This window comes from Zingiber officinale, chromosome 1A, assembly GCF_018446385.1.
Source record: "Zingiber officinale cultivar Zhangliang chromosome 1A, Zo_v1.1, whole genome shotgun sequence".
Classification (NCBI taxonomy): Eukaryota; Viridiplantae; Streptophyta; class Magnoliopsida; order Zingiberales; family Zingiberaceae; genus Zingiber; species Zingiber officinale.
The window spans coordinates 193,793,296-193,819,316 of record NC_055987.1 but is presented as its reverse complement, the minus strand read 5'-3'; the positions used below and the strand labels follow the sequence as shown (position 1 = coordinate 193,819,316).

Below are 26,021 nucleotides of genomic sequence, written 5' to 3'. Positions count from 1 at the left end.
ACGACAGTAGCAGGATAAACAATTTCTTAGTCTTAGTTTCCTGTTTATTTTTCACTTTGCAGATCCTTTGCCTTGGTACATTCAACACAGAAACTGGAAGAACAATATAATAGTTAGGGTTTGCAATTCATATAACCTTCGACTTGCGTACTCCTTTATGCTTGCAGTTTAATATAATAGTTAGGGTTTACTAGTATCCATCCTAGAAGGGGATCATTTGAAACCTCCGCACTTCTTCACTTGTATGTTTGGGCTCGATAAACAGAAAATAAAAACATTTCAACTTAGTATAATGTACGAAACTTGTCCGCTGAAGAACTCCAATATCGCCTCCCCGATCATCTCAACTCCTCTGGCTCTTCACCTTGTAGCGATACAAAGCCTTCTTTTTCCAGAATGTAGTGTTCTCGATGGTCAGCGCGATCGTCCCAGGTTCATTGTTCCTGAACGAGTTGCGCATCGGTTCCTCGTGCGGGCCCAACTTCTTTCCCTTCTTCACAACGATGGTGTAGGATCCCTCATCAGTCGGGACGAACTCCTCCTTGTAGTTGACCTCCCATCCCAGAACACTCAAGTCCCATACGGCAATACTTCCAGCCTGTTTGCATGGTAATTGGTAAGAACAGGGCAATGTTTTTTGTACATTTATCAAGTTTATTGTCTCACGGATTAATCGAAGAAAATGCAAAAGGTTAATGATACCTCTGGAATAGGAATCTCAACAATTTCAGTTGAGTTGGATTTGAGAATGAGCTCAGAAACCTCGCTGTCTTCTGCAGAGAATTCCGTATCATTTTCTCGTTTGAAACCACCATATCGAACAGGGAGAGCTTCGGCAGGGATGTGCCTGAAAGAGAGAAGCCATCGTTTCAAAAGGCTTAAGGTGGGTATCAAGAAAGAATCCAAGCTATGCATGTTCTTAACAAGTTACTTGAGAAGTGTATCTGAAACTTTCGATGGGCGAGCAAACACAAACTTGCTCTTGGTCCTTTGTGTCAAGAAAGGGGAGATCAAAGCATTGAACGCATAGTACCAGAAAGGAACATTGATGAATATCTGCCATCAGGAAACACTTCTTCCATTAGTTTCTATCTACTTTTCATGCTGTTATCTTGTTCATTGTTCGAGAAAATTGTTTTTCTTTTTCTTTTTTTTTGATGAATGTCAGCAATCAGGAAATACTTCAGTCTGTTATCTTCTTCGATGTTTGAGAAGATTGATAAAGATCGAATTTTTTTTATCATATTCAGGGAATCAAGAAGATGAAGTGGATAACACTCACATTTCTTGCGACGAATTCCGGATAGTTGTCCTGAAACAGCTGCACCACCTGCTTCATGGTTGTCCGAAGCTCCTTCTTCCCCGGCCCCGGCGAGTTCTTCAGATCAGTGATCTGCAGCAGCGAGGCGACGCCGCCGGGCTTGAAGTCGAGCAGTCGGATTCCCTCCTCCATCAGCCGAATCCTCCACCTCAGGAACCTCTCCCTGCCCTCCTCGCTGCCGAACGTCTTCAGGTAGAGCGCGTCGTTCTGGAACACGCCGGATACGTTATAGCAGATCGGGTGGTCCTCGCGGTCGACGCCGTCCATGTAGCAGCACACCGCGAGATCTCCGGCGACGGAGGATTCAACCTCCTCGTCGAGAACCGAATCGATATTTGATTCCTTCCGCCAGCGAAGCACGTTCTTCAGCATCTGGAAGGCGTCCTTGACCTTGAAGTCGCGGGCGCGGAGGAACTTGAGGAGGATCACGTCAGTGCGTTCGGCGCCCTTGCTCGGCAGCAGCGGAACGCCCCACAAGGTAACTTCCTCGTCGATCGCCTTTTCTTCTACGGTTTCTGGTTCCACTTTAACGGCCTCCGCCTTCTCCTTATACTCCAAGCTCTCGGATGCCGCAATTTGGGCAGATTTCTCCTCCAAATCCGGCGACTTTTCTTCGCCGGCGTGATTCGCCTCCGCAGATTTGTCAAGTTCCACTTTTTCCCCTTCTTCATGGACCTTCTCCTTCTCCTCGTCCTTCTTTCCCTCCGACGACTCCGGCTCATCTCTAAAAATCTTGTTCTCGAGGATGGCCTCCTCGACGGCGGCTCTGAGCTCCACCAGCGCCTTCTTCTCGGACTCCTTGAGATCCGACAAGAAGTTGCTCTCCTCCTTGAAGGACGAGGCCTTCTCCATAACCAGACCGCCCTCCTCCTTCTTCGCCTCCGCTGCAGTCGCATCCTCCTCTGTTTCCTTCTCAACCACGGCGGACTTCTTCTCTTCCAAAGCCTCGGCCATCTTCATCTCCACTTCCGATTCCTTCTCTGCTGCTTCGGCATTCTTCTCCGTTATTTCATTCGCCTTCTCTATTTCCCTCTCAACTGCGTCGGGATTCTTCTCTTCCGAAGCAGCCACTACCTTAGGCGCCTCCTCCGTTTCCTTCTCGGGTTTCTCCTCTTCAGAAGCCGGCACTACTACCTTGACCGCATCTTCTGTCCCCATTTCAGGTTCCTTGTCTTCCTTCTCTAGCTTCTTCTCATCGGAAGACACCCGTACCGTAGTCGCCGCCTCTGTTTTCTCTTCCACCGCGGCGTCAAGCTTCTTCTCTCCGTCAGCCCCCACCGTAGTCGCCTCCTTCGCTTCCTTCTGTACTGCATTGTGCTCCCCCACAGGATCGGTCGCATTGGCGGCGCCTGATTCGGTCTTCATCACCTCGGCGTTCATGGCGGAAAAGCAACTAACTACCTCAATCAAAGAAGAGGAAATTATTTATAAGACCAAAAAAGGTAAATATTCACCTTCCTCTCGCTAACGGCTATATTAGCCAGTCCTAATTTAGGTGCGTACATTGCTTCGAAGCCATATTAGCGTACCCAAACGCTGATTGCTTTCTTGATGCCGGAATAACGAGGGGCCAATGTGAATGTTTTAGTGGGTAAGTTTATAATTAGGCGGTTAGTGACTCGGGAAACGAACGGAGAAGAGCGTTTCTTGGAGGGAAGACTTTTATATTGACGCCTCGTCCTCTCGATTTATGGGCCGGATCGGGCTTTTAAATAGACCCTCAAAGAAGTTACGCCGTCGACATGGATGGATGCAGTCGATACATATATTTTCTATTTTACAAAATCCTTTTTTTATTATATTTAATTAATTAAATAGCTAAGTATATTTTATATAAGACAACTTATTCTAACAAATAATTAATAAAAAAGCAGTAACCAACCCCAACACGCAATGGCTAACAATTGCTCACGTGTTTCTATTTTACGAATGTAATTTATTTTTTTAAAGAGTTTCTGCTTTGATTAGGGATGACAATTATTCAACCTGAATTGAATGGAAGAGGATATGAAAAAAATTTTTATATCCGATTATAGTAAATAAGTATTCGGATATGAATATTTCAGGTATACATATCGAGACGGATATAATAAAATCTTACACATATCCTATCCGATACCTGATATATATATATATAAGTCTCATTTATTTTTGGGAAAGAAAAAATTTTAGCCCGCGTTTCGTCTTAGAAAAAAAGATTTAGTTTGTCTCTTTATCTAATCATTAATACGTATCTTATCTTCTTTTCTATGGGAAATATTCATCCGATCGAAGGAGCGTGAGACGAGGAAAAACTGACAAGTACATAAAAATATTTTTTTAAATGAGAATAGCATGAAGTAATAGCATGATGGGTAGAATATGAATATCTGAAACTCCGACAGATATGAGGATGAATATGAAAGTTAAATATCCGATGGGTATAGAGATGAGTATGGATATAAATATAATAAATAAGAATGGATACGAAGGATATAAAATTTTATCTAAATCTTATCCATTGTCATCCCTAATTTTGATTCGACTGGCACAGTCTGCTGCGTGTCTGACGATCGCAGCGGATCTGATCCAATGTAATTTCTTTCGCAGCGCAGGCGACAAGCACGTGCGGGGACGCATCAGGGTGCTTACTCCGCAGTCTCGATGCATCACATCGACGTCAAATCATTCATCAATGCACGATTCTCGATGCAAGCACGACGCTCGTCCATCGCCAACAAAATCTATTAAATTGAAATTAAAAATTTTATTTTGTTATAATATTCCAAATGTAGGCTATAAAATAGAAAATAAGTTTGACAGTAAGAATGAATTGTTAAATTGTCATCTGGGTATCGGATCCTTTGATCGTTTTTACGATTCAAGAGATAATCTTTTTATATATATATATATTGGTAGAAAAAAAAGACATTAATTTTATAAAAAAAGACATTTTAAAATTGATAAATAAAAAAAAATTATAAATATTATACTTTTATTAATTTTTTTATTAAGATAAATATAATATTAAATTAAATTAATTTTTTTCATTAAAAAATCATAAGATCTATTCAAAAATTTAAACAATTCGAATTTTCAAAAATCTAAATAATTTAAATTTTTAAAAATTAGATATTTTATTTTAATGACTCTATTAATGATTCTATTTTAATATTTTAATACTAAAATATTTTAATTAATATAATTTCATTAATTTAATATCACTAGCATTAATTATACATTGATCTTAATTAGCATGATCCAGAGACATAACTAATTAATTAATTAATGGCAAGAGGATATATATCGTCGTACTTATCGTTAACCTCAATTACCACTACTCTTTTAACTAATTGATTGCTGATCGATCGATCGATCAATTAAACACCGAGAGCCGTATAATATTTCGACCGGAACGCGCCGCCGCTGCGGCAGATGGTCCGCCGCCAACACTCGCTTGCTGCATCATCATCATCATCAACATCTGCCGCTGTGGGTTGTTATAATACCCTGCTTCGGCGGTTAGCTCAAGTACCGCGCTCGCCTCCTCGGTGGGCGGGGCCGGCGGGCGGCGCTGCTTCTTCCTCGTCGACCTCTTCTTGTCGTAGGCGATGCCGCGGGCCCTGGCCTGGCTCTCTCTGACCTCCCTCAAGTCGATCCTGACGGCGCGGGCTGCGAAAGGGTTGGCCTCCGGCTGACCGCCGGCCTCCTCGAAGGCGGCGCGGAGGCGGCTGACGAGGGCGTCGAGGCTGCCCCAGGCCTGGCGGAGGGGGCAGGGGCAAGGAGCCGGAGGCCGCGGTCGGCCGAAGAAGGCGCACCCCTCCACGTGCACCCTCGTCTTCCCGAACTGGTCGAGGTAGCGCAGGAACTCCAGCACGTGCGCGCCGCTGCACCGCGCCAGCTCCAGCGGCGGCCTGTGGTTACGCAGGTACTGCCGGAACGTGTTCCAGTCCCGCCGCTTCTGCGACTCGTACCGGCTCCTCGACGGCCGCCCCACGCCGCCGACAGCCGCCGACCCATCGGAGTTCATATTCTCTGTTGTCATAATCAACACACATCTTACACCATATTTCATCGTTACTTAAATTGTTCTCTGTCTAAAACTTCATCGATCGCTCCAATTAAAAATAAACATAACTGATCTACCGTAAAAATCTAATTTTTCAGAAAACATAAGATTTGATCGATTATCATGTAAGAAAACAGAGAAACCATTTATGATCGAATATGATCTATTATGCTCGTACTCTGCAAAACTATATCACTAGAAAGAGAAACACAAATCATCCACCAGTTGCAGAAATCACAGAAGGAACTAGAGAAAAATCTTAGCTTCAATGACAATTTATTACTGATCATCACTAAATGTGCAAAATCAAATCTTTGCAAGACGAAGAAGAAGAAGAAGGAGAAAAAGCTTACTAGGATTTTGCTTGGTATTCGTTGGAGACGATCAGCGTGGGGCTTAATTGGGTTTGTGTTTTATAGACGAATCTTTGGATTAGGTGACTCCTTATTTATTTCACATGATCATGATATAACAATATAAACATGTATAGAGTGAAATTAATGGAAATGACAAAGAAAAGGTGTGATTTCACATATCAGATTTATGAAAACATTTATGCAGGTGGGTTGGAAAAGAGACAGGCACCCTGGGCCTGAGAGGTCATTCCCAGGATCTGGAGAAGGGCATTTAGTTCGGGATAGTGTAGAGGAAAGTATATTTTAAATTTCGGGGTCGATATGGGAGCACATGACGACAAGGACAAATGTCCGACCACATAAATTGTTATTAAATTCAGGATGCTAATTGAAAACCTCACATGGAAGAAAATTTCCCGTAATTTTCTTTGTTTACTAAAATCCAACCATTTTTTTCTCTTTCTTCGTTGATTCAGAACTTATTTAAATATCTATTTTGTTTACAAATAAATACCTGAATTAAATCTGAAACTAATTTTAATCGACAATCTACTTAAAAGGTGTATTCATATTTTTAAATTTATCAAAAGTACCTATTACTTTATTATTTATCAAAAATATATTTTTTTACATTATTTTTTCAATTTTTCCCTTGATTATTTTTGTTTATATTGTTCCTATCATTTCTTTCTCTTTTCTCTTTCATCTTATGCATGTAATATTTCTTCTATTTTCTCTTTTTTTTTTTTCTTTTCTTTTATACATCAATTCTCCTAAAGATATTTTAACACTTTTAAGAAATCAAAATAAACAATATATAACAAATTTAAATTCCTTGCAACCCTATAAATCCATAGAAACTAAAATGGATATAATCGGAATTCTCTAGGTCCATCAGTGGATTTCGACCAAAACACACTCATCGACGTAGAAAGTTCTGATTGCACCCATTTCCATTCGTATGAATTTCTGGAGTTGCAAGAAGTTCAAATATACTATACATTATTGATTTAAACTTTTTAGATGTGTTAAAATATAATAAGAAATAATTATCAAAATTCTCCACGTTAGGCTTGATATGAGTCGAAATAAACAATGAATAGTATATTTGAACTCCTTGCAACCCCAGAAATCTTCATGAATTGAAATATGTGTAATTGGAGTTCTTTAAGTCCATTAGTAGGTTTCAATCAAAATCTACTTATGAACTTAGAGAGCTTCGATTGTACCTATTTTAGTTCTTGTGGAATTTTGAGGTTGTAAGGAGTTCAAATATACTATCCATTGTTTATTTTGACTTCTCATAGGTGTAAAAATGTTTTTAGAAGATTTGATGTGCAAAAGAGAGGAAAAAAGAGGAGAGGAAAGAGAGAAACGTTGCATACATATGAGGAAAGATAAGTGAGAGAAATGATAGAGAAAATAAAAAGAAAAGTAATAAAAAGGGTAGAATGGGGAAAACATATAAAAAGATACATCATTTGGTAAATAATAAAATAGCATACGCCTTTTGATAAATTTAAAAATCTAAATACGCCTTTTGGTAAATTGAACGTATTCATGGTTAGTTACAGAGCCAAGCCCTTTAATTTTACTAGAGCCGTCAATTTGGGTTGGGCTTGTCAGGTTGGCTCACCCCACCAAATAATTTAAACGGATTGGGTTAGAATTTTATCAACCCAACCACGCCCGCAGGCTGATCCGCCTAGGTTTGTGACCCGCGTGGGTCGGCCAGCAACGGGCTTAAGTTTGCCCGCGAGTTAAGAAACACATGTAAGCTAAGTTTTATGTTAATTTATTATTTTTTTATTATAATTTTGAAATAAAAATAGTATTTTTCATCCCACGTAAGTACTTGTTTGTGTACATTTATATTTAAAATATATGTTTATGAATATATTTGATTGATAAAATCTTTTTGAAGTAAAAAGTTTAAAATATGAAATATTTTTTTAAAAAATTTGATGGGTCTGCGGGTTAGATCGCCAAACCCGTAACTCGCCTTGGATTGGGTTGGGTTGAAAATTTCCCAACTCGCCAAGTTGATGGATCAACTCGTCCCACCTCACCAAATGATTGACCTACAATGGATCGACCCACCCCACCACAGATTGACTCGTCTGACAACTCTAAATACAACAAAAATTTAGTTAAAAATTTAATTAAATTGAATAAACTAATTAAACCGATCCCGTATTAATTTATTTGGGGTTTAAAAAAAATTAATTAATTCAGTTAATTTTATTTTTTTATTTAATTAAATTGAATAGATGGAATACAATTGAATTGACCGAATAAATTAAAATTTTAAACTTAATTAAAATTTTAAATTGAATTAAACTTTTAACATTCTAATTTTTACATTAAAATTAAATTTTGTTAACTTAAATTAATTTTTTAGACTCTAATTACAATTTTTTAATTAATTTGATATAAAAATAAATTAATTAATATTTTATCCATTCAATTTATTTAATAAAAAAATTAATTCAATTTAATTCGGTTAAAATTTAATTAATCGAATGCTCGCCTTGCCTCGACTTCCAACTTTCCTTCATCATAACTGCTTAATTTTTCTCTATCATTAATTCATCCACGTTTTTATAAATAAAAAACCAACTCTAAATTGGACCACACATCCATTCGTGTGCATAGGGGGGGGGGGGGGGGGAAAGAATTCATACTCCTCGTCCATAGACCACTGAGCCCGGTCCAGGTTAGGTTTTGTAATTATTGCGGTAAAATGATGAATAGGTTCGTTTCAGCTTTTTTTCAGGAAAAAAAATGATAATCTCAATTAATCTCATTAATTATTTTTAGGGTGGTTGATCTGGTCCCTCAGAAATTTTTCATTGATCACTAGGATAAATCGGGAAGTGCACGCGGTAGCCAACCCAGCATCCTTTGATTATGCTCCCCATTTGGAGAAAAAATTCCTGCAAATACGCTGTAGTTGAGGTTCAAACCGCGGGTGCCTGGGAGACAACCTGGATGTCCTTACCACGACACCATGGCCCCGGGAACCAACGTCTTTGTTTCAGAATTAATACGGAAGAGGTAAATCATGAACGATTACTAATCTTTAGAATAAAGACTAGTACATAAAGGAGATATTTATCTCAGCTTTATCAAAATTTGAATCCCATATCTTATGATGAAGATACTTCATATACTAATCATTAGACCGTCTTGAGGGGACAGCGATGCCCTTGTTTCGATTTTGTAATTATGTTAAGAGAGGACTGCTTCACTGAACCGGGTCTAATTCTCATGCCCTAGTTTTGATTTGTTATGTGTACTCCAAACTTAATTGGGCCACTTAAGTGGTCGGACAGGCCTAATTTGAAGTAGAGACATTAATCGATTAACGGTCTCGAAAGCTTTCCCGGTTAACAACTAACAAAGCCCATCCAGCATTTTGTGATCCTCTTTATCACTTTTTTCTTTCTTTATTGTTTCCATCATTATAATCGCTACGTCATTATAATGCAATGTAAATAACTTTATTGTCCTCTCGGATGGATTTAGTGGTTAGCGTATGAAGTGTTGTCACAATGAGGTATGAGGTTCAAATCTCGATAAAGCCGAGGTAAATACCTCTCTTATGTGCTAGTCATTATTCCAAAGGCTAGTAGTCGCCCGTGATTTACCTCCTTCGGGTTAACTATGGAATGGACTAACGGGGGTGCTGAGAGCGAGCGTATTCATCTTTTTGTCACAATGTAAATAACTTTACTTGTTGGACATGTGTCGTTCACCTATGATTTAATAAGATTGTAGCTACGTTAATAATTTTAAAGGTACTTTTAGTTCACGTTGTTATTATGCACATATAATATCACATAAGTTACTGAGAATAAATCATAATTCAAATTTTATTTGGTTCAATTTAGATGCTACTATAATTTAATTTAATATTTAATATATTATCCTTCTCAATTAAATGATTAATTTTTTAAATAAATAAAATAAAATTAATAATAATAATTATTAAAATAATATTAATTATTAAGTTGATAATATATATAATAATAAATATAATTGATTTATAATTTTAAAAAATTAAAATAAATTTATATATATTTTAAAATATAATTAAAATACATTTTGATATGTAATTAAAATTTTTATCCCTAGCCTCCTTCACCTTTGAGATTCTAATAAACCCTTTCACAAGCATCTTCATGGTTGAGGAATTTTGAATCCAGTTTTGTATCAAAGAATCCTCGCAGACAGCCCGTGCGATCTCAAATTCCCCACCCTCGCACAAGTGTACTAGAACAAAGTAGATTTTGTCAACTGGAATACTAAAGCGTCCGAGTTAGTTGCGTGCAAAGGTGGCGACTGCCATGTCGACCAGCAATAAATTCTGAGGATAGTTTTGAGAAAAAAATTGATAATCTTATAATCACGAAAAATCTAAGATTTTCAAAATTTTTTATTTCGGATTATATAAAAAAATCCAATGCAATTTAATTGAATATTTTAGAGTATCCATGTCAATTATCCTAAAGATTTTATTCTAAATTTTAGATAAGATAATTAAAATTTTTTATACCTGTTAATCTATTTATTATCTAAATTTAAATTTAATAATATTTTTTACAATCTCTATCATTTCATCCATTCTACTTCCATTTATTCTAAATATTATTTATCTTAAATTTAAAATATATCGTAATAAAAAATTTGACGTGAATGCTTGCAAATATAAATGGGCAAGTAAATAAGAACCTCAATCACACCGAGTCCCGTCGTGGGCCCCACAGCAACCTCTTCTCCCATTTGACATCGCGGTGGCTGCCCATTGGTGGGGTGGCCGACTGGCCGTAAGTCGAAATCAAATTGGCGGCCAACAGTTCGGCAACAGCATTAACAAATATACTAAATTAAACATTTCAATATATTTTACTGAAATTTTATTTTACCGCCTTAAATTTGGCTACGTTGGCCAATGCGGTGCGACATGAGGAAGCTTAAACTTGAGTAGTATTTCGTAAAAAATGACAAATTTAGGAGGCTAAGTGATATTTTCCTTATATTATCCAACCTCTTTTTATTGCTCCGCCCTTATAAATCGGAAACCCTAATAAAAAGAGAGGCCGGACGATGAAGAAAAGGAGCGATAGATTCTACCTTTTCTGCCGGAGGAAAAAAATCTCCTCTCTTCTCGTTGTTATTGTTGTTTCTGTCATAGTTTAGGATTTGTTTATAGAATTTCGCTTTTTAGAGTTTGGAGGCACCAAATCTTGGATCAGCTCTAGCGTAGCGACGCCAGGGTGTAGATTCGAAACCAGGGTTCTTGTGCTGCCTGCCTCTCTGTGTTCTGTGATAAAGGAAGCTAGGGCACCTTTTTCTATGGCGGCTATAAATCGGAAAAATGGGGGTATGGTGGACACAGGCGCTGGTGAACGGATTGGAGGGGCTGGTGACGGCGTTTCAGGTGAGATTTTTCTTTTTTAGTTTGCCTCGAATTTTCTGCGTTTTGTTTTTAAGGATTTTGTCTTCCGTTGGCGCTGTAGATGTGATTTTGTGGGTTGAATTCATCGAAAATTGAATCTTGACATCTCATACATCTAGTTATCTTGCTTGCTTCTTGGTCGTTCCTTTCCCCGAGCCAATGGGTGATCTTAATACGAGTTAGACAAGTGGATGTCTATACAGTGGCAAATCCATCTGGTTTCCGCCGGTGGACATAATTATCATATGTGGTTTTCCTTCATTTTTGGCATATGCCTTTTAAGTTATCTGTCATAACCAATTTGCATGGTCTTCGATTTTGTAGTCAGCAGCCAGCCCACCGGGCAAACCTTATCGGTCTAGGACCAAACATTAATCATAAAGACAAATATTAACCGGATGTTGGTTTTTATCTGATCTAGGATGATACTTGCACATGCTTTTCTATATTCTTCCTGTATGCTGTATCATGATAGCGTAGAAAAGAGGTAGTGTATAATCCAGAGTGTTTAATTGCACTCGTTAATAACAGTAAATTCTTGTCGATAATGGTTCATGCAGTCAGCTCCTAGAAACAAGTGATACTAGCTACTGTCACATTGAGGTTTTTATTCACATTGCTATGTTTAGCTTATGACTGTGCTTTTATATTTTGACTGATTTTTTATTATGTTGCTCCTTGGCTGCAGATACAGTTCAATTTGATGCTACACAATATGCATTTTTTGGAAGTGTCACAGAAGAGGTTGAGTTAGGTGGATTAGAAGATGAAGATAGTGTTAATGATCCCCACTTTGTTGGGATTGGTGATGATTATCAGTTTTCTAGCCTAGGAGAAAGATTAGAGGTTAGTGCCCATGAAAATTTCTATATGTATTTTATAGCAATGGTTGTCTGAAAATGTTTTTGTGATATAATTATGCTTACTAGTTTCTCTTAATTTGTTAACATATCTTTATTTGAAGTCGGCTTCACTATTGGTTTCTATTAATTCATTCTCAGCTCTCTGGTAGTTTTTCTTATAATTAGGGTTAACTTCATTTCAGTTACCCTTTCCTTGTTTGGTGTTATTTCCTATTCACTGTTTTTTAGAGCAATTTTTCTACTGTACCTAACAAATTTGTGCATGTTTTTATGCGCTTAAAGATGTACAAGTATACTTCATTGTCACATTTCTGTTGTAACACATTGGAGGATTAATTTGTATTATGTTTCCAACTTATACTGTGATTCTTCCGGGGCTTCTCTTACTCTGGTAATGAATAGGGGTGGCATATGATGTTGTATACTAATGGAACAATTTCTCCATTTCCAGGGAGAAGAAATCGAGTCAATAACTGATATTGATGACCTTGCAAGTACATTTTCAAAGGTTAGTATCTCTTTGTTTGCAAATTTTCATCTGTGTTGATAGATACTTATGCAGCAAGCTAATGTTGACTTCCCTAGTGTTTAGAAATTGATATGTATTGCTAACACTACAAGACCAGAAAGCCTTGAAGCAAGTAATAATCGCAATTCACAAGGTTCATCAATAATTTTGTCTAAGGTTTCTTAGGTCATCTTGAGCTGATATGGAATCTAAGTCATGGTTGGGTTCAATGGGCATCCTTGCAATTTTGAATTGTTACTAACCAAATGTAGCATACCTTTATGTCATTTTCTCATGGGCATGGACAGTATCTGTGGCTGGGATTTATAGTCTCATTTAAGACAGATGATTGGTATATCCAGTGGTTTAGCAAAGCAAGCAGAAGGTTCAGTAAGCCTGTGATATAGTATCCTGATAGCTGTACTATTATCCATACATCTGGAAATCTTTATTCTTATCCATCCCATCTTTCTTCTTCCATCTATTACCCCTATCATAGATGTTGGTGCAGCGGGTCGACAAAAGGGGAGGGGTGAATTGTCTGAAACAAAAAGAAATATCCTCCTCGTTCTTTCAACTCTTAAGGTGCAACAATAATAAATAAAAATAAAAGAACAGGGCCCTTTTTATAGGCGGAGAAGCCTTTTACACAATAAAAGCTTAAGTAGTTGCTAGGAAGTTAGTATAAGAGTTGATGATTAATTCCCTAGCTCCAGGGCCCTTTTTATAGGGCTTGGAAACTCTATCTTCGGCTTGAGGGCGCCTCCCATAAGCATGGAGGGCGCCTCCAGCGTGACATTTGGATAAAGTTTTATCCAAATGCGAAACGATCACTTTGACTGGTTTGAGGACGCTCTCAACGCTATGGAGGGCACCCTCAATGTGGAGGGTGCCCTCAATGCTGCAGCGTATAAATAGCTCCAACTTTCCTTTGGATCTTCCGTTGCTTCGTTCGCTTGGGTGATTGCGGCCAACCGAAATAGGGGTCACCCGAACCTAATTTCCGGCCTTCTCCTCGAGCAGGCTTCCGCTCCGGCTTCTCGTCCCTCGAAGGTCGCGTACGTTCTTCTCGTCCACCGGTGTACTCTTCCGCAACTCTTTTGTCCCTCGGACGCATCGAGCCCGTCAGCTCTCTTCCTATGCCGCCCTTCTTGCGTCTTCCGCTCGACTTCATGTGCTCCTAAGCTCCTGCACATTTAGACACAGGGATCGAAATCAAACAGGACCTAACCTAACTCTTGTTTGACATATCAAAACAACCACGGGGTCCAACAATCTCCCCTTTTTTGATGTGCATCAACTCAAGTTCAAGTTAGGTAATAACAGACAAGTAGTAAAAAACATTTTAAGTATAAAGTTTGCAATAAAAGAAATTGCAACAAAATTGATTTTAGATTTTTTTTTTTTTAACTCCCCCTAAACTTGTACCTATTTCTCTCTCTTTGATCATATAAAAAAAAAGACAGGGTACAAATAAAATAAGTTTCAAAAAAAATTTCTGAGTTATGAAATTTTCAAATAATTGACAAGGATTTAAAAGCATTATCTTAATCAATTTGTCAATTAAATATTCAATTCGATAATTGGCTTCTAGGCTGTGGCGAGACACTAGGCCTTCTTGGTTATTGGATTATCAACCACTTCTAGACAAAGCCTTTTAAGGAATTTAGCATTTAATTTCTTCTGAAAGCCTTGATTAACAGAAGGTTTAATCTAGATATCATTTTGGAACCCAATAGAGGTTTCTTCCTACTGGGTTAGTTAGATATATTGGGGGGGGGGGGGGTATATATCCTTTAGGTATTCTTCTAAGTTGTCCTTGATGTTTTCTAATGTACCAGTTTAATTTTCCATAAATCTTAAGTTTTGACTTTTGAAAATTGTTTGGTTTTTGACATGTATCTGTTTTTAAATTTTCAATTTACAATTTTAATTTTTCATTTTCTGATTTTTATCTAACATTCTGTTTAACTCAGCATTCTCTTTTTCTATTTTTACTAAATCTTTTGAAAGTACTTTAATGAACTTAAAAGAGTGCTTAGGTGACAGAATACGTACCTCATTTACCGTAAGTGCTAATGCTCTCTCTTCATTGCTGCTTTCTTCTGATGATCCTCCCTCTTCATCTATGCTCATCTCTGAGCTGGTCTCATCTTCTTCTTGATGGATTTCCGTTAGGGCTAGTTCGGCGTATGCTTCGACTTCAGATTCGAAGGATGATGAATCATCCTACGTGGCTTTGAGGTTATGTTTGGACCGAGTTGGTTTCTTGTTCTTTTCCTTATCTTTGCTCTTCAATTTTGGGCAATCGTCTTTGATATGCCCTTCTTCGTTGCAGTTGTAGCAACGGGCGGTCCTTTTGTTTCGCTGATGCCTTCTTAACTGTGATTTAAACTTATTAAATTTACGAAATTTATTGAACCTTTGTACCCATAGAGCCGTTTCGTCTTCATCGATGGATGTCTCAGACTCTTGATCTTCCGTTCTTGCCTTTAGGGCAATGTTGAGGTTTGTCTTTTCTATGTCTTTTGAATCGATTCGAGATTCGTGAAGTTCGAAAGTAGAAAATAAATTTTCTAGTGTACTTACCTCAAAGTCCTTGAGTTATCAGCTCTTTGATTCGTGCTTGGAGTTGCACTACCTTTTCTCCATTGTTCATCCGGAGATTTGTTAGCCGAGTTCGGAGGATGTCCCGCCTTGCTAACTTCGCTTCTGAAGTACCTTTGTGGAGCTCTAGGAACTTCTCCCAGAGATCTTTGGCGGAGACGTAGCTGTCGATTCGGTTGACCTCTTGGGGCGGAAGGATGCTGAGCAGATAGAACTTTACTTTATCGTTCGATCAGCTTGCTCTTTCTTTGTCCACTGATGTTCTTCTTGTTGGACCCCGTGGTAGTTTTGATGTGATCAACCAAGTTAGTTAGGTCCTGCATTTTGTCTGAACCCTGTGTCTGAGTGTGCAGGAACTTAGGAGCACAGGAAGTCGAGCGGAAGACGCAGCTAGCGAGAAGGACGGCACGGGAAGGGAGCCGACGGGCTCGGTGCGTCCGAAGGACGAGAGAGCTGCGGAAGAGTACTCCGGTGGAGCGAGAAGAACATGCGCGGCGTTCGAGGGACGAGAAGTTGGACGGAAGCCTGCTCGAGGAGAAGGCTGGGAACTGGGTTCGGGTGAGCCCTATTCCGGGTGGCCGCAATCACCCAAGGAGCCGAACCGGAGCAAGTCAACTGGAGTTGACTTGTCAACGGTTCGGTCGACCGAACCCCATGATCGGTCGACCGAACCCCAATCCTCAGAAGACCAATCGCTGGTGACACGTCAGAAGCCACGTCAGCAAGCCAGCCGTTGGAGGACTGATCGGTCGATCGAACCTCTTGATCGATCGACCGAACCAACGTTTATCCAGAGACTCAGCCGAGCGTTTTGATCGGGCCAGCGCAGAAGAAGACCGTTGGCCGATCGGTCGACCGAACACAATGATCGGTCGACCGAACCTGAGCTCGATCCACAGAGACTGCACCTGGACGGAAAGATGGGCAGGTACTGCAGGTTCGGTCGACCGAACCTGGGGATCGGTCGACCGATCCCTCTCGAGTCAAACCTGATCCCGAAGATCAAGTTAACAGATAGGCTCTAGAACCCCTATATAAAGGGGGTCTCGGGTAGCTATTGAAGCACAACGAAATAGTGAACGATTTCATACGAAAAACCAACTCTGTAATTCATCTTCTGCAACTTCTGTGCTTTCAAAGTGTAAAAGGCTTCTCCGCCTTCAGAGAAGGAGTTTTCTTATTGAGCCTTTCATCGTCCTGGATTAACAACCCTCTTGGTTGTAACCAAGTTAAAATTGTGTGTCTTTTTATCTGATTATTTTATTCTCAATATAGTTGCATTTATTTTAGAGTTGAAATTGCTTGAGGAGGGTTTAGTTTTTATTCGCAGGCAATTCACCCCCCTCTTGCCGGTCCTCGCTGCACCTACACTTTTTTCTCGGCTCCTTGCTGATCCGTAGGTGCTACAAAATCGTATTTCATTGTTAATAGAATATTGAAATTGTTTTAAAAAGTATCTCTATTCGGCGTTTCCATGTTGCGAAGTCGCCGTCGAATTTTGGGAGGTGAATACTTGCACCGGCTATTGTCTTGATCTTTATTGCTTCAGACGGCGATTAATCCTTCTGAGGTTGTTGAGCTCTGATACCAATTGTTGGTGTAGCGGGCCGGCAAGAGGGGAGGGGTGAATTGCCTGAAATAAAAAAATACCCTCTTCGTTCTTTCAACTCTTAAGGTGCAACAATAATAAATAAAAATAAAAGAACATAATTAAAAAAAGACTCAGGGATTGACTTGGTTACAACCTAGGTGGTTGTTAATCCAAGGCGGTTGAAAAGCTAAATCTCCTTCTCTGAAGGCGGAGAAGCTTTTTACACAATAAAAGCTTAAGTAGTTGCTAGGAAGTTAGTACAAGAGTTGATGATTAATTCCCTAGCTCTAGGGCCCTTTTTATAGTGCTTGGAAACTCCATCTTCGGCTTGAGGGCGCCTCCCATAAGCATGGAGGGCGCCCCCAGCGTGACATTTGGATAAAGTTTTATCCAAATGCGAAACGGTCACTTTGACTGGTTTGAGGGCACCCTCAACGCTATGTAGGGCGCCCTCAATGTGGAGGGCGCTCTCAATGCTGCAGCGTATAAATAGCTCCAACTTTCCTTTGGATCTTCCGCTGCTCTGTTCGTTTGGGTGATTGCGGCCAACCGAAATAGGGTTCACCCGAACTCATTTTCCAGCCTTTTCCTCGAGCAGGCTTCTGGCTTCCGCTCCGGTTTCTAGTCCCTCGAACATTGCGTACGTTCTTCTCGTCCATCGGTGTACTCTTCCGCAGCTCTTTCGTCCCTCGGACGTACCGAGCCTGTCGGCTCCCTTCCTGTGTCATTCTTCTCGCTAGCTGTGTCTTCTGCTCGATTTCCTGTGCTCCTAAACTCCTGCACACTTTGACACAGGGATTAAAATCAAACAGGACCTAACCTAACTTGGGTGATCACATCAAAACAACCACGGGGTCCAACAATAGATACTAAGTTATTCGTTACACAAATTGCAAAGAAGATTTTTAAAATGAAAATCATAAAATAAATTTTAATGTGGTATTACAATCAGACTGGTCTTTATGCATAAATATAGGTTAATTATGCTATTGGGTATGATGATCCCCTCTTTCTTGGACTGATATCTGAAATTGACAACCTGATTATGCTAACACAACATTTCATAAACAAATTGAAATTTGGAATTACAATCAGATTGGTCTAAATATATAAATGTTGGCTGAATATGATAATGAACATGATGATCCACTCTCTATTGGATTGGTATCTTCAATTGAAAACAGGAATATACTGACACTTATATGACATTAGGACACAACCCAATGATCAAATAAGCATCAGAACATGCACTTCTAGAAGCACTTGCTGTGTGGCATTTCTTACTGTGTGACTTTTGTCATGGTTGGATATATTATTACAGTTTACTACTAAAGTTTTTTTAATTAATGAGCAACTTTTGTGATTGTTTTGTTTCTTATTGTTCTGACCTTGAATCTCTCGTTGTTTTGTTTTTTAGTATCTTATTGGTAGAACAAATTGTGGAAATGCTAACATGTTGTGAATGCCTTGCCAATTTACTTATTAAAATACAACATATTCATGATTTTTTGCAACAATCAATTGTGTTTTTTTTTGTTTCAGTTGGACAGAGGTATTGTTGAACCAAGGATCACAGAAGTACTTGATGGCAGAGATTCTTTTTCTAGGGAAAGTGAGTAATAGTGTTCCGTTCTAAGCCCTTTGCACAATAGATCTTCCATCCATTTTTTGTTAAATGGGATATCTAAAAGCAAGTTACCTAACTTTCAAGGAAAGTCATTATGTTTCCCTTGTGCCTAAGTAGAGGAAAGGAGAAAAAGGAGATTTGTTGTGTTTCGTTGGACTTATGAGCTTATTATTTTATTCATTCATGCTCTTCAAGTACAAATCGAGGCGAGAGGAGTATGTAATCAAAACTACATGTTCTTGGACCTATGAGTTCAATGCAGATCCATTCATGATCTTCAATTATTGTAGAAATGGGGGACACGTACTGAAAACACTGCATGTTATGAAATAGAAAGGCATTTAATTGTTGGTAATCCACTTCCATGTTTATGGTTGTATATCGTAATCAACAATTTCAGGGGAATACCTAAACTTCCTAATCTCACAAGGTTTTCTAGGTTGCAAGTGGCATCAACATGCTTGATGTGCTGTCACCACCATGAATTAATTGGTTTGGCGACTTCTTTGCGAAATGGCATAATACTGAAACAAGCCTCTACATGATCTTCATGCCTGTTCCTCTAGAATGTTCACACATATTTCTTCGTGCTTCATTTAAGATGATACCTCTTTAGCACTTAAATTACCTACTTATGAATGCATTTTGGGGATGTTGTTTAGACAAGTAAATTTATGTTGCAGTTCTCAGTCTTTTGGACTGGGGTGGCATTTAATTTAAGACCATTTCAGACTATTATTTCCTTCTCAGCCGTTAAGAAGTTCATAAAAGCAAGTATTTTTAAATTGACAGGAATTTATGATTTTCCTATGCAGTAATGTGTTGCTTGTTCTTCCATTTGCTTATGTTATTCTTTTATTCATGTCCAACAAAATCCTCTCATTCACCATCTTTTGTGTTCTTGATATTTTCTTGAAATGTATTTTATCTTGTTTCTGAATCGATCTGTTGTGATCTTGAAAATATTATCCATTCAGGTTCTTCGTTTACTGGAGAGTGGGTACAGGAGCCAGGCTTTTCAAATTGGCAAGATCATCATATATTGGATGCTGAGGCTGGCCAGGATGGTAAAAGATGGTCATCACATCCGCATCCTCTTTCAGGTCATGCTCCAGATTCCAGACCTCTCTACAGAACGTCATCCTCTCCTCAACAGAAGCAACTATTTAAACCAAGTGAACCGGTCCATTTACCAATATCTTCTCGTACATCCTTACCTCCATGCGGTGAACCTACACAATTCCATCATAATGCCTTCCAAGGCGTTGCATCACCTTCTAGTTCTGGCCTCCAGGTGCCTTTCTCTCCACCGAATCCCTACCTTTTTTCCAAACTTCGTCCAGCAGCAGCACATGGATCAAATCAAGATGGATATTTTACTCAGTTTGGTCCACACGGACTTCCAATTAATAGCAGGCAACAGGGTCACTGGTCAGAATCGCCTAGTATACTTTCATCGAATGTGTTGGCTGATCCAACACAAAATCAGAGTCATTTCAACAATCAAATTCCTTCTCAACTGGTGCATCAGCAACATGGAATGCCCCCGAATTTGCCTTCAATGGTGCGATTCCCCAGCATGCAAACACAACAGTTCCACCCTAGTCAATCCTCAACACAGATGATGAATACGTTTGAAACTACGATGAGGTTGGCTGAGTTCAAGGACCCGAGATTTAGACCAATGCACAGGGGAAGAGAGTACTTTGGGTTTGCTCAACACCCTTCTGATATTGGCTTCCATAGGATAGATAATGGGTGGCCGAGGTTTCATTCCAAATTCATGACAACCGAAGAGCTTGAGAACATTGCTAGAATGCAACATGCTGCGACCCACTGCAATGACCCCTACACAGATGATTACTATCACCAAGCTTGTCTAGCAAAGAAATATTCAGGATCAAATTTGAAGCACTATTTCTGCCCTAATGTCACCAAAGATTTATCGTCTAGATCCAAGTCCAAGGATGACCCACATCCATATCTCCAGGTGGATGCACTTGGTAGGCTTGCTTTCTCATCAATCCGTAGACCTCGCCCTCTTCTTGAGGTTGAACCAAAATCAGCATCTGCAGATAATATTTCTGACCAGAAATCTTCTGCAAAGCCCTTGGACCAGGAGCCTATGCTGGCTGCTAGGATCACCATTGAGGATGGTCTTTGCCTTTTACTTGATGTAGATGATCTTGATCGCATATTGCAATTCAGTCAGCTTCAAGATGGTGGCTCTCAACTTAAGAGAAAAAGAGAGATGCTCCTGCAAGAAGTTGCGGCATCTTTTCATCTAGTTGATCCTCTCAGTCATTCCGGTCAATCTGGGGCAAACCTAGAGGGTGATCTAGTGTTTCTTCGCCTACTTTCTCTTCCAAAAGGCCGTAAGCTACTCTCTCGGTACCTTGAACTTCTTACCCCTGGAAGTGAGATCACCCGCGTCATCTGCATGGCCATTTTTCGCCACCTGAGGTTTCTGTTTGGTGTAAGGCCATTGGATACAAGTGCAGCGGAAAGCACCACCAAACTAGCAAAAACCACTGCTGCATGCATGCATCTCATGGACTTGAACTCTCTTAGCGCATGCGTAGCTGCTGTTGTTTGTTCCTCTGAACAGCCACCTCTTCGTCCACTAGGAAGTCTTGCCGGTGATGGTGCTTCTGTGATCATTAAATCTGTTCTTGATAAAGCAACAGTGCTTCTAACAAATGATAACACAGCTAGCAACTATAGTATTTCTAGCCGCCATCTCTGGCAGGCATCCTTCAATTCCTTCTTTGGTCTTCTCACAAAGTATTGTCACAGTAAATTTGAAACTGTGATGCAGTCCCTCCACATGCAGGCTCCAGCTGCAGCGGTTGCTGGATCAGAAATCACCAAAGCTATAAGTAGGGAGATGCCTGTGGAGTTGTTGCGGGCGAGTCTTCCTCATACAAATGAGCATCAGCGAAAGCTGTTACTAGATTTTGCTCAGAGAACAATCCCTTCTAATGGAGGAAGTAATGGGCAGTAACTTCTGGATGAGTGCCTGATTAGTGTTCTATTGCATCCAATGTATGATGAAAGAAAAGGGCTGCTTCTGAGACCAGCCATTAAGTTGATGGCGAGTGGCACCTCAACACACAACTTTCTACGGATTCACAAATTATGTTATCCTCTCGTGGTGGTAACTTACTGCCTGTGCTTTTGGATGTGTCTCCCAATCTTCATATATATCATTTGCATTTAGATATCGTAGGAGTTTGACCAGAAGTTTACTTCTGGGGAGCTTGTTTTGTTGCTCTTTAACACAACTCCGTATGGATGGGGTTAGGAGTTGTACCAGTTTTCCCGCCGGTGTTTTGATTCTTGTATGGTCGGTGGTAGATTGATGTTTGTTTTAGCTACTTCGGTTGGCATTTCAGCAGGTTCCTGTTTATCCACGCGATTTCTACAAGTTGTCTAATTGTAATCGACCATAATCCGTTTACTATCAAGTTATGTTTCTTTTTGCTAGTCAATAAATAAATCCTTTCTCCTGTTTTTGATATGAATTCCAAATGCCTTGTTATAGTGTTTGTGTGCATGACTTTTAGTTAGAATTATCAGCTCTTTATGCTCAGAGTCAATCTAAATGGCCTTTACTATTCGGGCAATTTGTTTTTTCAATTTAAATTCAAAACTCTAAATTAGCTTTGGATTGCTTAATATTATATTTTATTTATTTGATATTTACGAAGTTCTATATATATATATACTCAATATTTACTAAATAAAAGTTATATTACAAAGTTATTTATAAATATTTCGATACTTGTTGATTTGGATTATAAATTTTTCCTTATCCTTGGGTAATTCTACAACATTTTTTTTTACTTTTAATTCAAAATTAAAATATTAAAATCATTTGTAGTTTTATAATGTCATAATCATCCAACTCCTTAATTAATTAATAGAAGCTAAATGATTAATTCCACCCAATTTTAATCAATTAATTAATGAATTAAAATCAATTTCACTCATGCTTTGTCTTTGATACAGCAAGGAGGGTGGGATTCCAAAATGGATATTGAAATCAAAAGTATTGTCTGACGTAGCAGTTAAAGTCTAAAAGGAGTCAACTTAAGCCTGGAGTCAGCCGATAAAGACTGATAAGAAGGATTAATTTAATCCCTAAAGAAGAGAGAAGGGAGGCGTAATCCCTTAAGCCTTGGTTGGATAAACACCACTCAAATAACCATGGGTGGTCACACCCTCGAGATCTTTCAATGAGCTAAGGAAAGGTTGCCCAGTACATATCCGAGCAGATGCTTTTTAGTGGTTGGCTTAGGGTCCGGTGGACCAGATCTCTCCCCTCAGGTCCAATCAGACTCCATGTCCGATCGGAACCAGACTTTCTGGCCGAGTAAATGGCAACCGTCGAATACATTGAGTCGTCGAAAGTAATCTAAACCGTACTAATACCCTGTTCCTTTTATCTGATTGGACCTGATTGGGAGTGCGGTCTGATCGAATATCATGAAAGGTTAGGGTTACAGGAATATCACTAGAGCCCATTAAGACCTAAAAGCTCAGAAAGGCCCATCGTTATGGGAAAGCAGACCGTTAGAGCGTTCAACCCATCAGTCCGATATATCTTTTAATGTGGTATAATGGTCGTTGTCAGAGAATCACTGGAATATCCTCTGTGCAACTAGTATAGTAGACATTTCCACCAGTTGTACGTAGAAACTAGTCGGTGCAATTTGGGCAATATGACAATATGGTTGACCTTATTATAGCAATACGCCTTGTTATGTGTGCTAAGAGAAACAACACTATATAAAGGGTTCATTCCTCATGCACAAGTAAGTTTTTTCGATTGCTCTTCATTATTTCTCATCACTGTTCTTTGATTACCCTTATTCAGCTTCTTTACTAATTTGAGTGTTGGAGTGACTGTGCCTAGACCCCTCCCTAGCCCATTTACTTACGTTTTCTTCTTCTTCCATCCTTTGACATGGCAGGCTCGTTCGTAGTTGGAGATTCCTCTCATTCAAGGTGATGCGGTGAGCCCACTACGTGCGGGTCAAAGGACGGAGATAGCAACCGACGTAGAGGTCAAAGTCAAGGAGGTCAACGCCAGAGAATCAACGAGCTCACCGAAGGGGTGTCGGGCGGATCTCTCCTACAGTGGTCGATCAGACATGAATTGCCCAACCGATAAAGGGCTGGTCCAAACAGAATGTCCTTGCAGTCAAGATCATAAGACGTTTGTCACGGAGCAGAGGAGCGTTGGGACAATTAGAGCGTTAGTCCCGTCGGGCGAAAGCAGGCTATCGAGCAGTGTCACCGCAGGCAAGAGCAACCGAGTCCAGCCGAATAGAGGAGTATTTAGTCGAGCGGCTATCCCACTCGGCCGAGTAGAGAGATCGCTGACGTATACTAAAAGCCTAGCTTTTATATAAACATTTATTTAGAAATAAAGAATCACAATGGTCAATATCTACATTTATTTGTTAAATATAATTTGTTCAATTAATTTATATAGTAGACAACATAGTGTATGGTGTCACACACAGAAAATCATGTTGTCGGTTCTTTATAAATTATAAACAATTGCTCGCGACTAAGATGGAAAGGAACAAACAGTTGAAGTAGTTGTAGTGTAATTAAGTATTAGTTTATCTTAACTAATAAATTACATTGATACACTCCAAGTATATTGAGTAGGACCATTTTAGGTAAGTTCTTTTTGTACTGACTTTATAAAAGAACTTGACCTTAGTTTTTATGGAAGTGTGTGCTCTTAATCCTAATATAATAACAAACACATATATTTAGTATTTATTTCTTTGACTTATCAATGGGTGAGATTTAACTCGATAAGTCAATAAGCCCGATAAATTGGGAAATGATATTACTTATAGTGTGTGTTGTTGATTATAGAAGGAATCTGTGTTCTAGTTATCTATGTTGAGAATGTTCCCAAGAGGAGCTTATAAGGATTGTCATGTTAAACCCTGCAGGTGGACTTAGTCCGACATGACAATGAAGTTGAGTGGTACTACTCTTGGAGCTAGATATTAATTGAGTTCTCAGTAACTTACTTAATTAGTGGACATTCATTATCTTAAACACAGGGAGACTAACACACTCATGATAAGAAGAAGCCCATAATATAATTTGGGATTGGTGCGGTAGTGCGATAATAACTCTCTAGTGGAATGAGTTATTATCGATGAACTTGAGTTGTGTGTTCGGGGTGAACACAGGATACTCAAGCTCATCGGAAGGCCAAAACCAATTTCTCCTCTAGGTCCCTGACGTAGCCTCATTATAGTCTCAAGTCCATCTAAATATAAGCCCATCTTGGTGTCCAAGAAGGGGGCCGTTCCAATGCTTGGTGACTAAGCAAGGGCCGGCCACATCCTCTTCTATAGGGGCCGACCCTAGAGGTGTCAAAAATGAACCCGACCCGATGACCCAACTCAAGTCGACCCGAAAAAAATCAGGTTCGGGTTGGGCATTTTCGGGTTCGGGTCGGGTTCGGGTTGGAGGGTTGGAGAGTAAAAAAGTTTCAGGTTGGGTTGGGTCGGGTTCGAGTTCGGGTTGACCCAGGTTGACTTAAATATAGGGTTTTGTGGATTTTTTTAGGGTTAAATCAAATTTTATTTTAAAAATTTAGATTTTTTTATGTATATTAATATCATGTTTGTATGATAATGATGGAGTATTGAGATAAAAGTGAAGAATTATAGAGAAAATAGTCCAAAAAAGTCGGTTTGAATAGGATTTTCGGGTTATATGGGTCAGGTTCGGGTTGATCGGGTTGGTCGGGTTTGGGTTCGGGTTGAGGTGTTTTGGGTTGAACTCGGGTTCGGGTTAGGTTCGCGTTGGGTTAAAAAAAAAAACTCAACCCGACCTGACCCACCCGAATTGACACCCCTAGCCGACCTTGTTGCTTGGTGATCAAGCTAGTAGGGGCCGACCACAATAATTCAAACAAGGAGAGTTGTTTTGAATTTTTAAAATCTTCTCTTTGTAGAAAACTATAAGTTTTAAAAGAGAGATTTTAATTTTTAAAACTTTCCTTATTTGAATTAGGCCACATGTTTTAATAGAGAGTTTTAAAAGTTTTAAAACTTTCTTTTTTTAACCATCCTCATGGTTTAAGAAAAAAAGGAAGATAAGTTTTAAGATTTAAATTTTCTATTATCATGTTAAAAAAGAACATTTTATAAGAGAAGTTTTAAATTTTAAAATATGGTTTTAATTTTTAAAACTTTCCTTTTTTAACTTCTACTTTAGGAAAGAGAGCTTGTAAAATTTTATAAGAGTTTTTCTTCTTATAAAATTTTATAAAAAAATAATATTCCTTTCCTCTTATGGGGGCCGACCACCCTTGCTTGGTGCCCAAGCAAGGTGGCTGACCATATTGAAAAAAATAAAATCATCAATTAATTTTTGGTGATTGATTCAATCAAGAGGAAAGAAAAGGAAAAATTAAAAGAGAAAAGGAAAATTAGAGGAATATTTTAATTTTTGTAAAAAATCTTCTCTTATTTGCCTTGGGCAACTAATATAAAAGAAGGGGTGAGGAGACTTTATGAGACACAACTCTTATTCTCTTGCTTGGAGGATCTCTTGGTGGTCGGCCCTCTCTCTTCTCCCTTTCCCTTTGCTCTCT

The 26,021-nt window shown here is 39.1% G+C and overlaps 3 protein-coding genes across 3 annotated transcripts; 1 reads left to right on the top strand and 2 right to left on the bottom strand.

Moving 5' to 3' along the window:
* Positions 1-2,705, bottom strand: LOC122039013 (patellin-4-like). The gene is made up of 4 exons (XM_042599024.1): positions 1,283-2,705; positions 932-1,056; positions 703-847; positions 1-598 (listed from the first exon to the last, which is right to left on the bottom strand). The coding sequence occupies exons 1-4, from the start codon at positions 2,699-2,701 to the stop codon at positions 344-346; spliced, it is 1,944 nt and encodes a 647-aa protein (XP_042454958.1). The 5' UTR covers positions 2,702-2,705; the 3' UTR covers positions 1-343.
* A 1,895-nt stretch (positions 2,706-4,600) lies between these two features.
* LOC122039012 (protein G1-like1) lies at positions 4,601-5,786 on the bottom strand. The gene is made up of 2 exons (XM_042599023.1): positions 5,723-5,786; positions 4,601-5,335 (listed from the first exon to the last, which is right to left on the bottom strand). The coding sequence occupies exon 2, from the start codon at positions 5,328-5,330 to the stop codon at positions 4,677-4,679; it is 654 nt and encodes a 217-aa protein (XP_042454957.1). The 5' UTR covers positions 5,331-5,335; positions 5,723-5,786; the 3' UTR covers positions 4,601-4,676.
* Positions 5,787-10,797: 5,011 nt separating this feature from the next.
* Positions 10,798-21,913, top strand: LOC122039009 (protein PAT1 homolog). Its single transcript, XM_042599021.1, has 5 exons — positions 10,798-11,168; positions 11,875-12,032; positions 12,501-12,557; positions 18,298-18,367; positions 19,360-21,913. The coding sequence occupies exons 1-5, from the start codon at positions 11,084-11,086 to the stop codon at positions 21,384-21,386; spliced, it is 2,397 nt and encodes a 798-aa protein (XP_042454955.1). The 5' UTR covers positions 10,798-11,083; the 3' UTR covers positions 21,387-21,913.
* Positions 21,914-26,021: the final 4,108 nt, after the last annotated feature.

Bases quoted from the DNA above. Each gene is read 5' to 3' on its own strand.
- LOC122039013 (XM_042599024.1), bottom strand. From the start codon at position 2,701: ATGAACGCCGAGGTGATGAAGACCGAATCAGGCGCCGCCAATGCGACC. The intron at 848-931 runs GTAACTTGTTAA...TCTCTCTTTCAG, and splicing joins GTTTCAGATACACTTCTCAA to GCACATCCCTGCCGAAGCTC. The intron at 599-702 runs GTATCATTAACC...CCATGCAAACAG, and splicing joins TTGAGATTCCTATTCCAGAG to GCTGGAAGTATTGCCGTATG.
- LOC122039012 (XM_042599023.1), bottom strand. From the start codon at position 5,330: ATGAACTCCGATGGGTCGGCGGCTGTCGGCGGCGTGGGGCGGCCGTCG.
- LOC122039009 (XM_042599021.1), top strand. From the start codon at position 11,084: ATGGCGGCTATAAATCGGAAAAATGGGGGTATGGTGGACACAGGCGCT. The intron at 11,169-11,874 runs GTGAGATTTTTC...CCTTGGCTGCAG, and splicing joins GGCTGGTGACGGCGTTTCAG to ATACAGTTCAATTTGATGCT. The intron at 18,368-19,359 runs GTGAGTAATAGT...TTATCCATTCAG, and splicing joins AGATTCTTTTTCTAGGGAAA to GTTCTTCGTTTACTGGAGAG.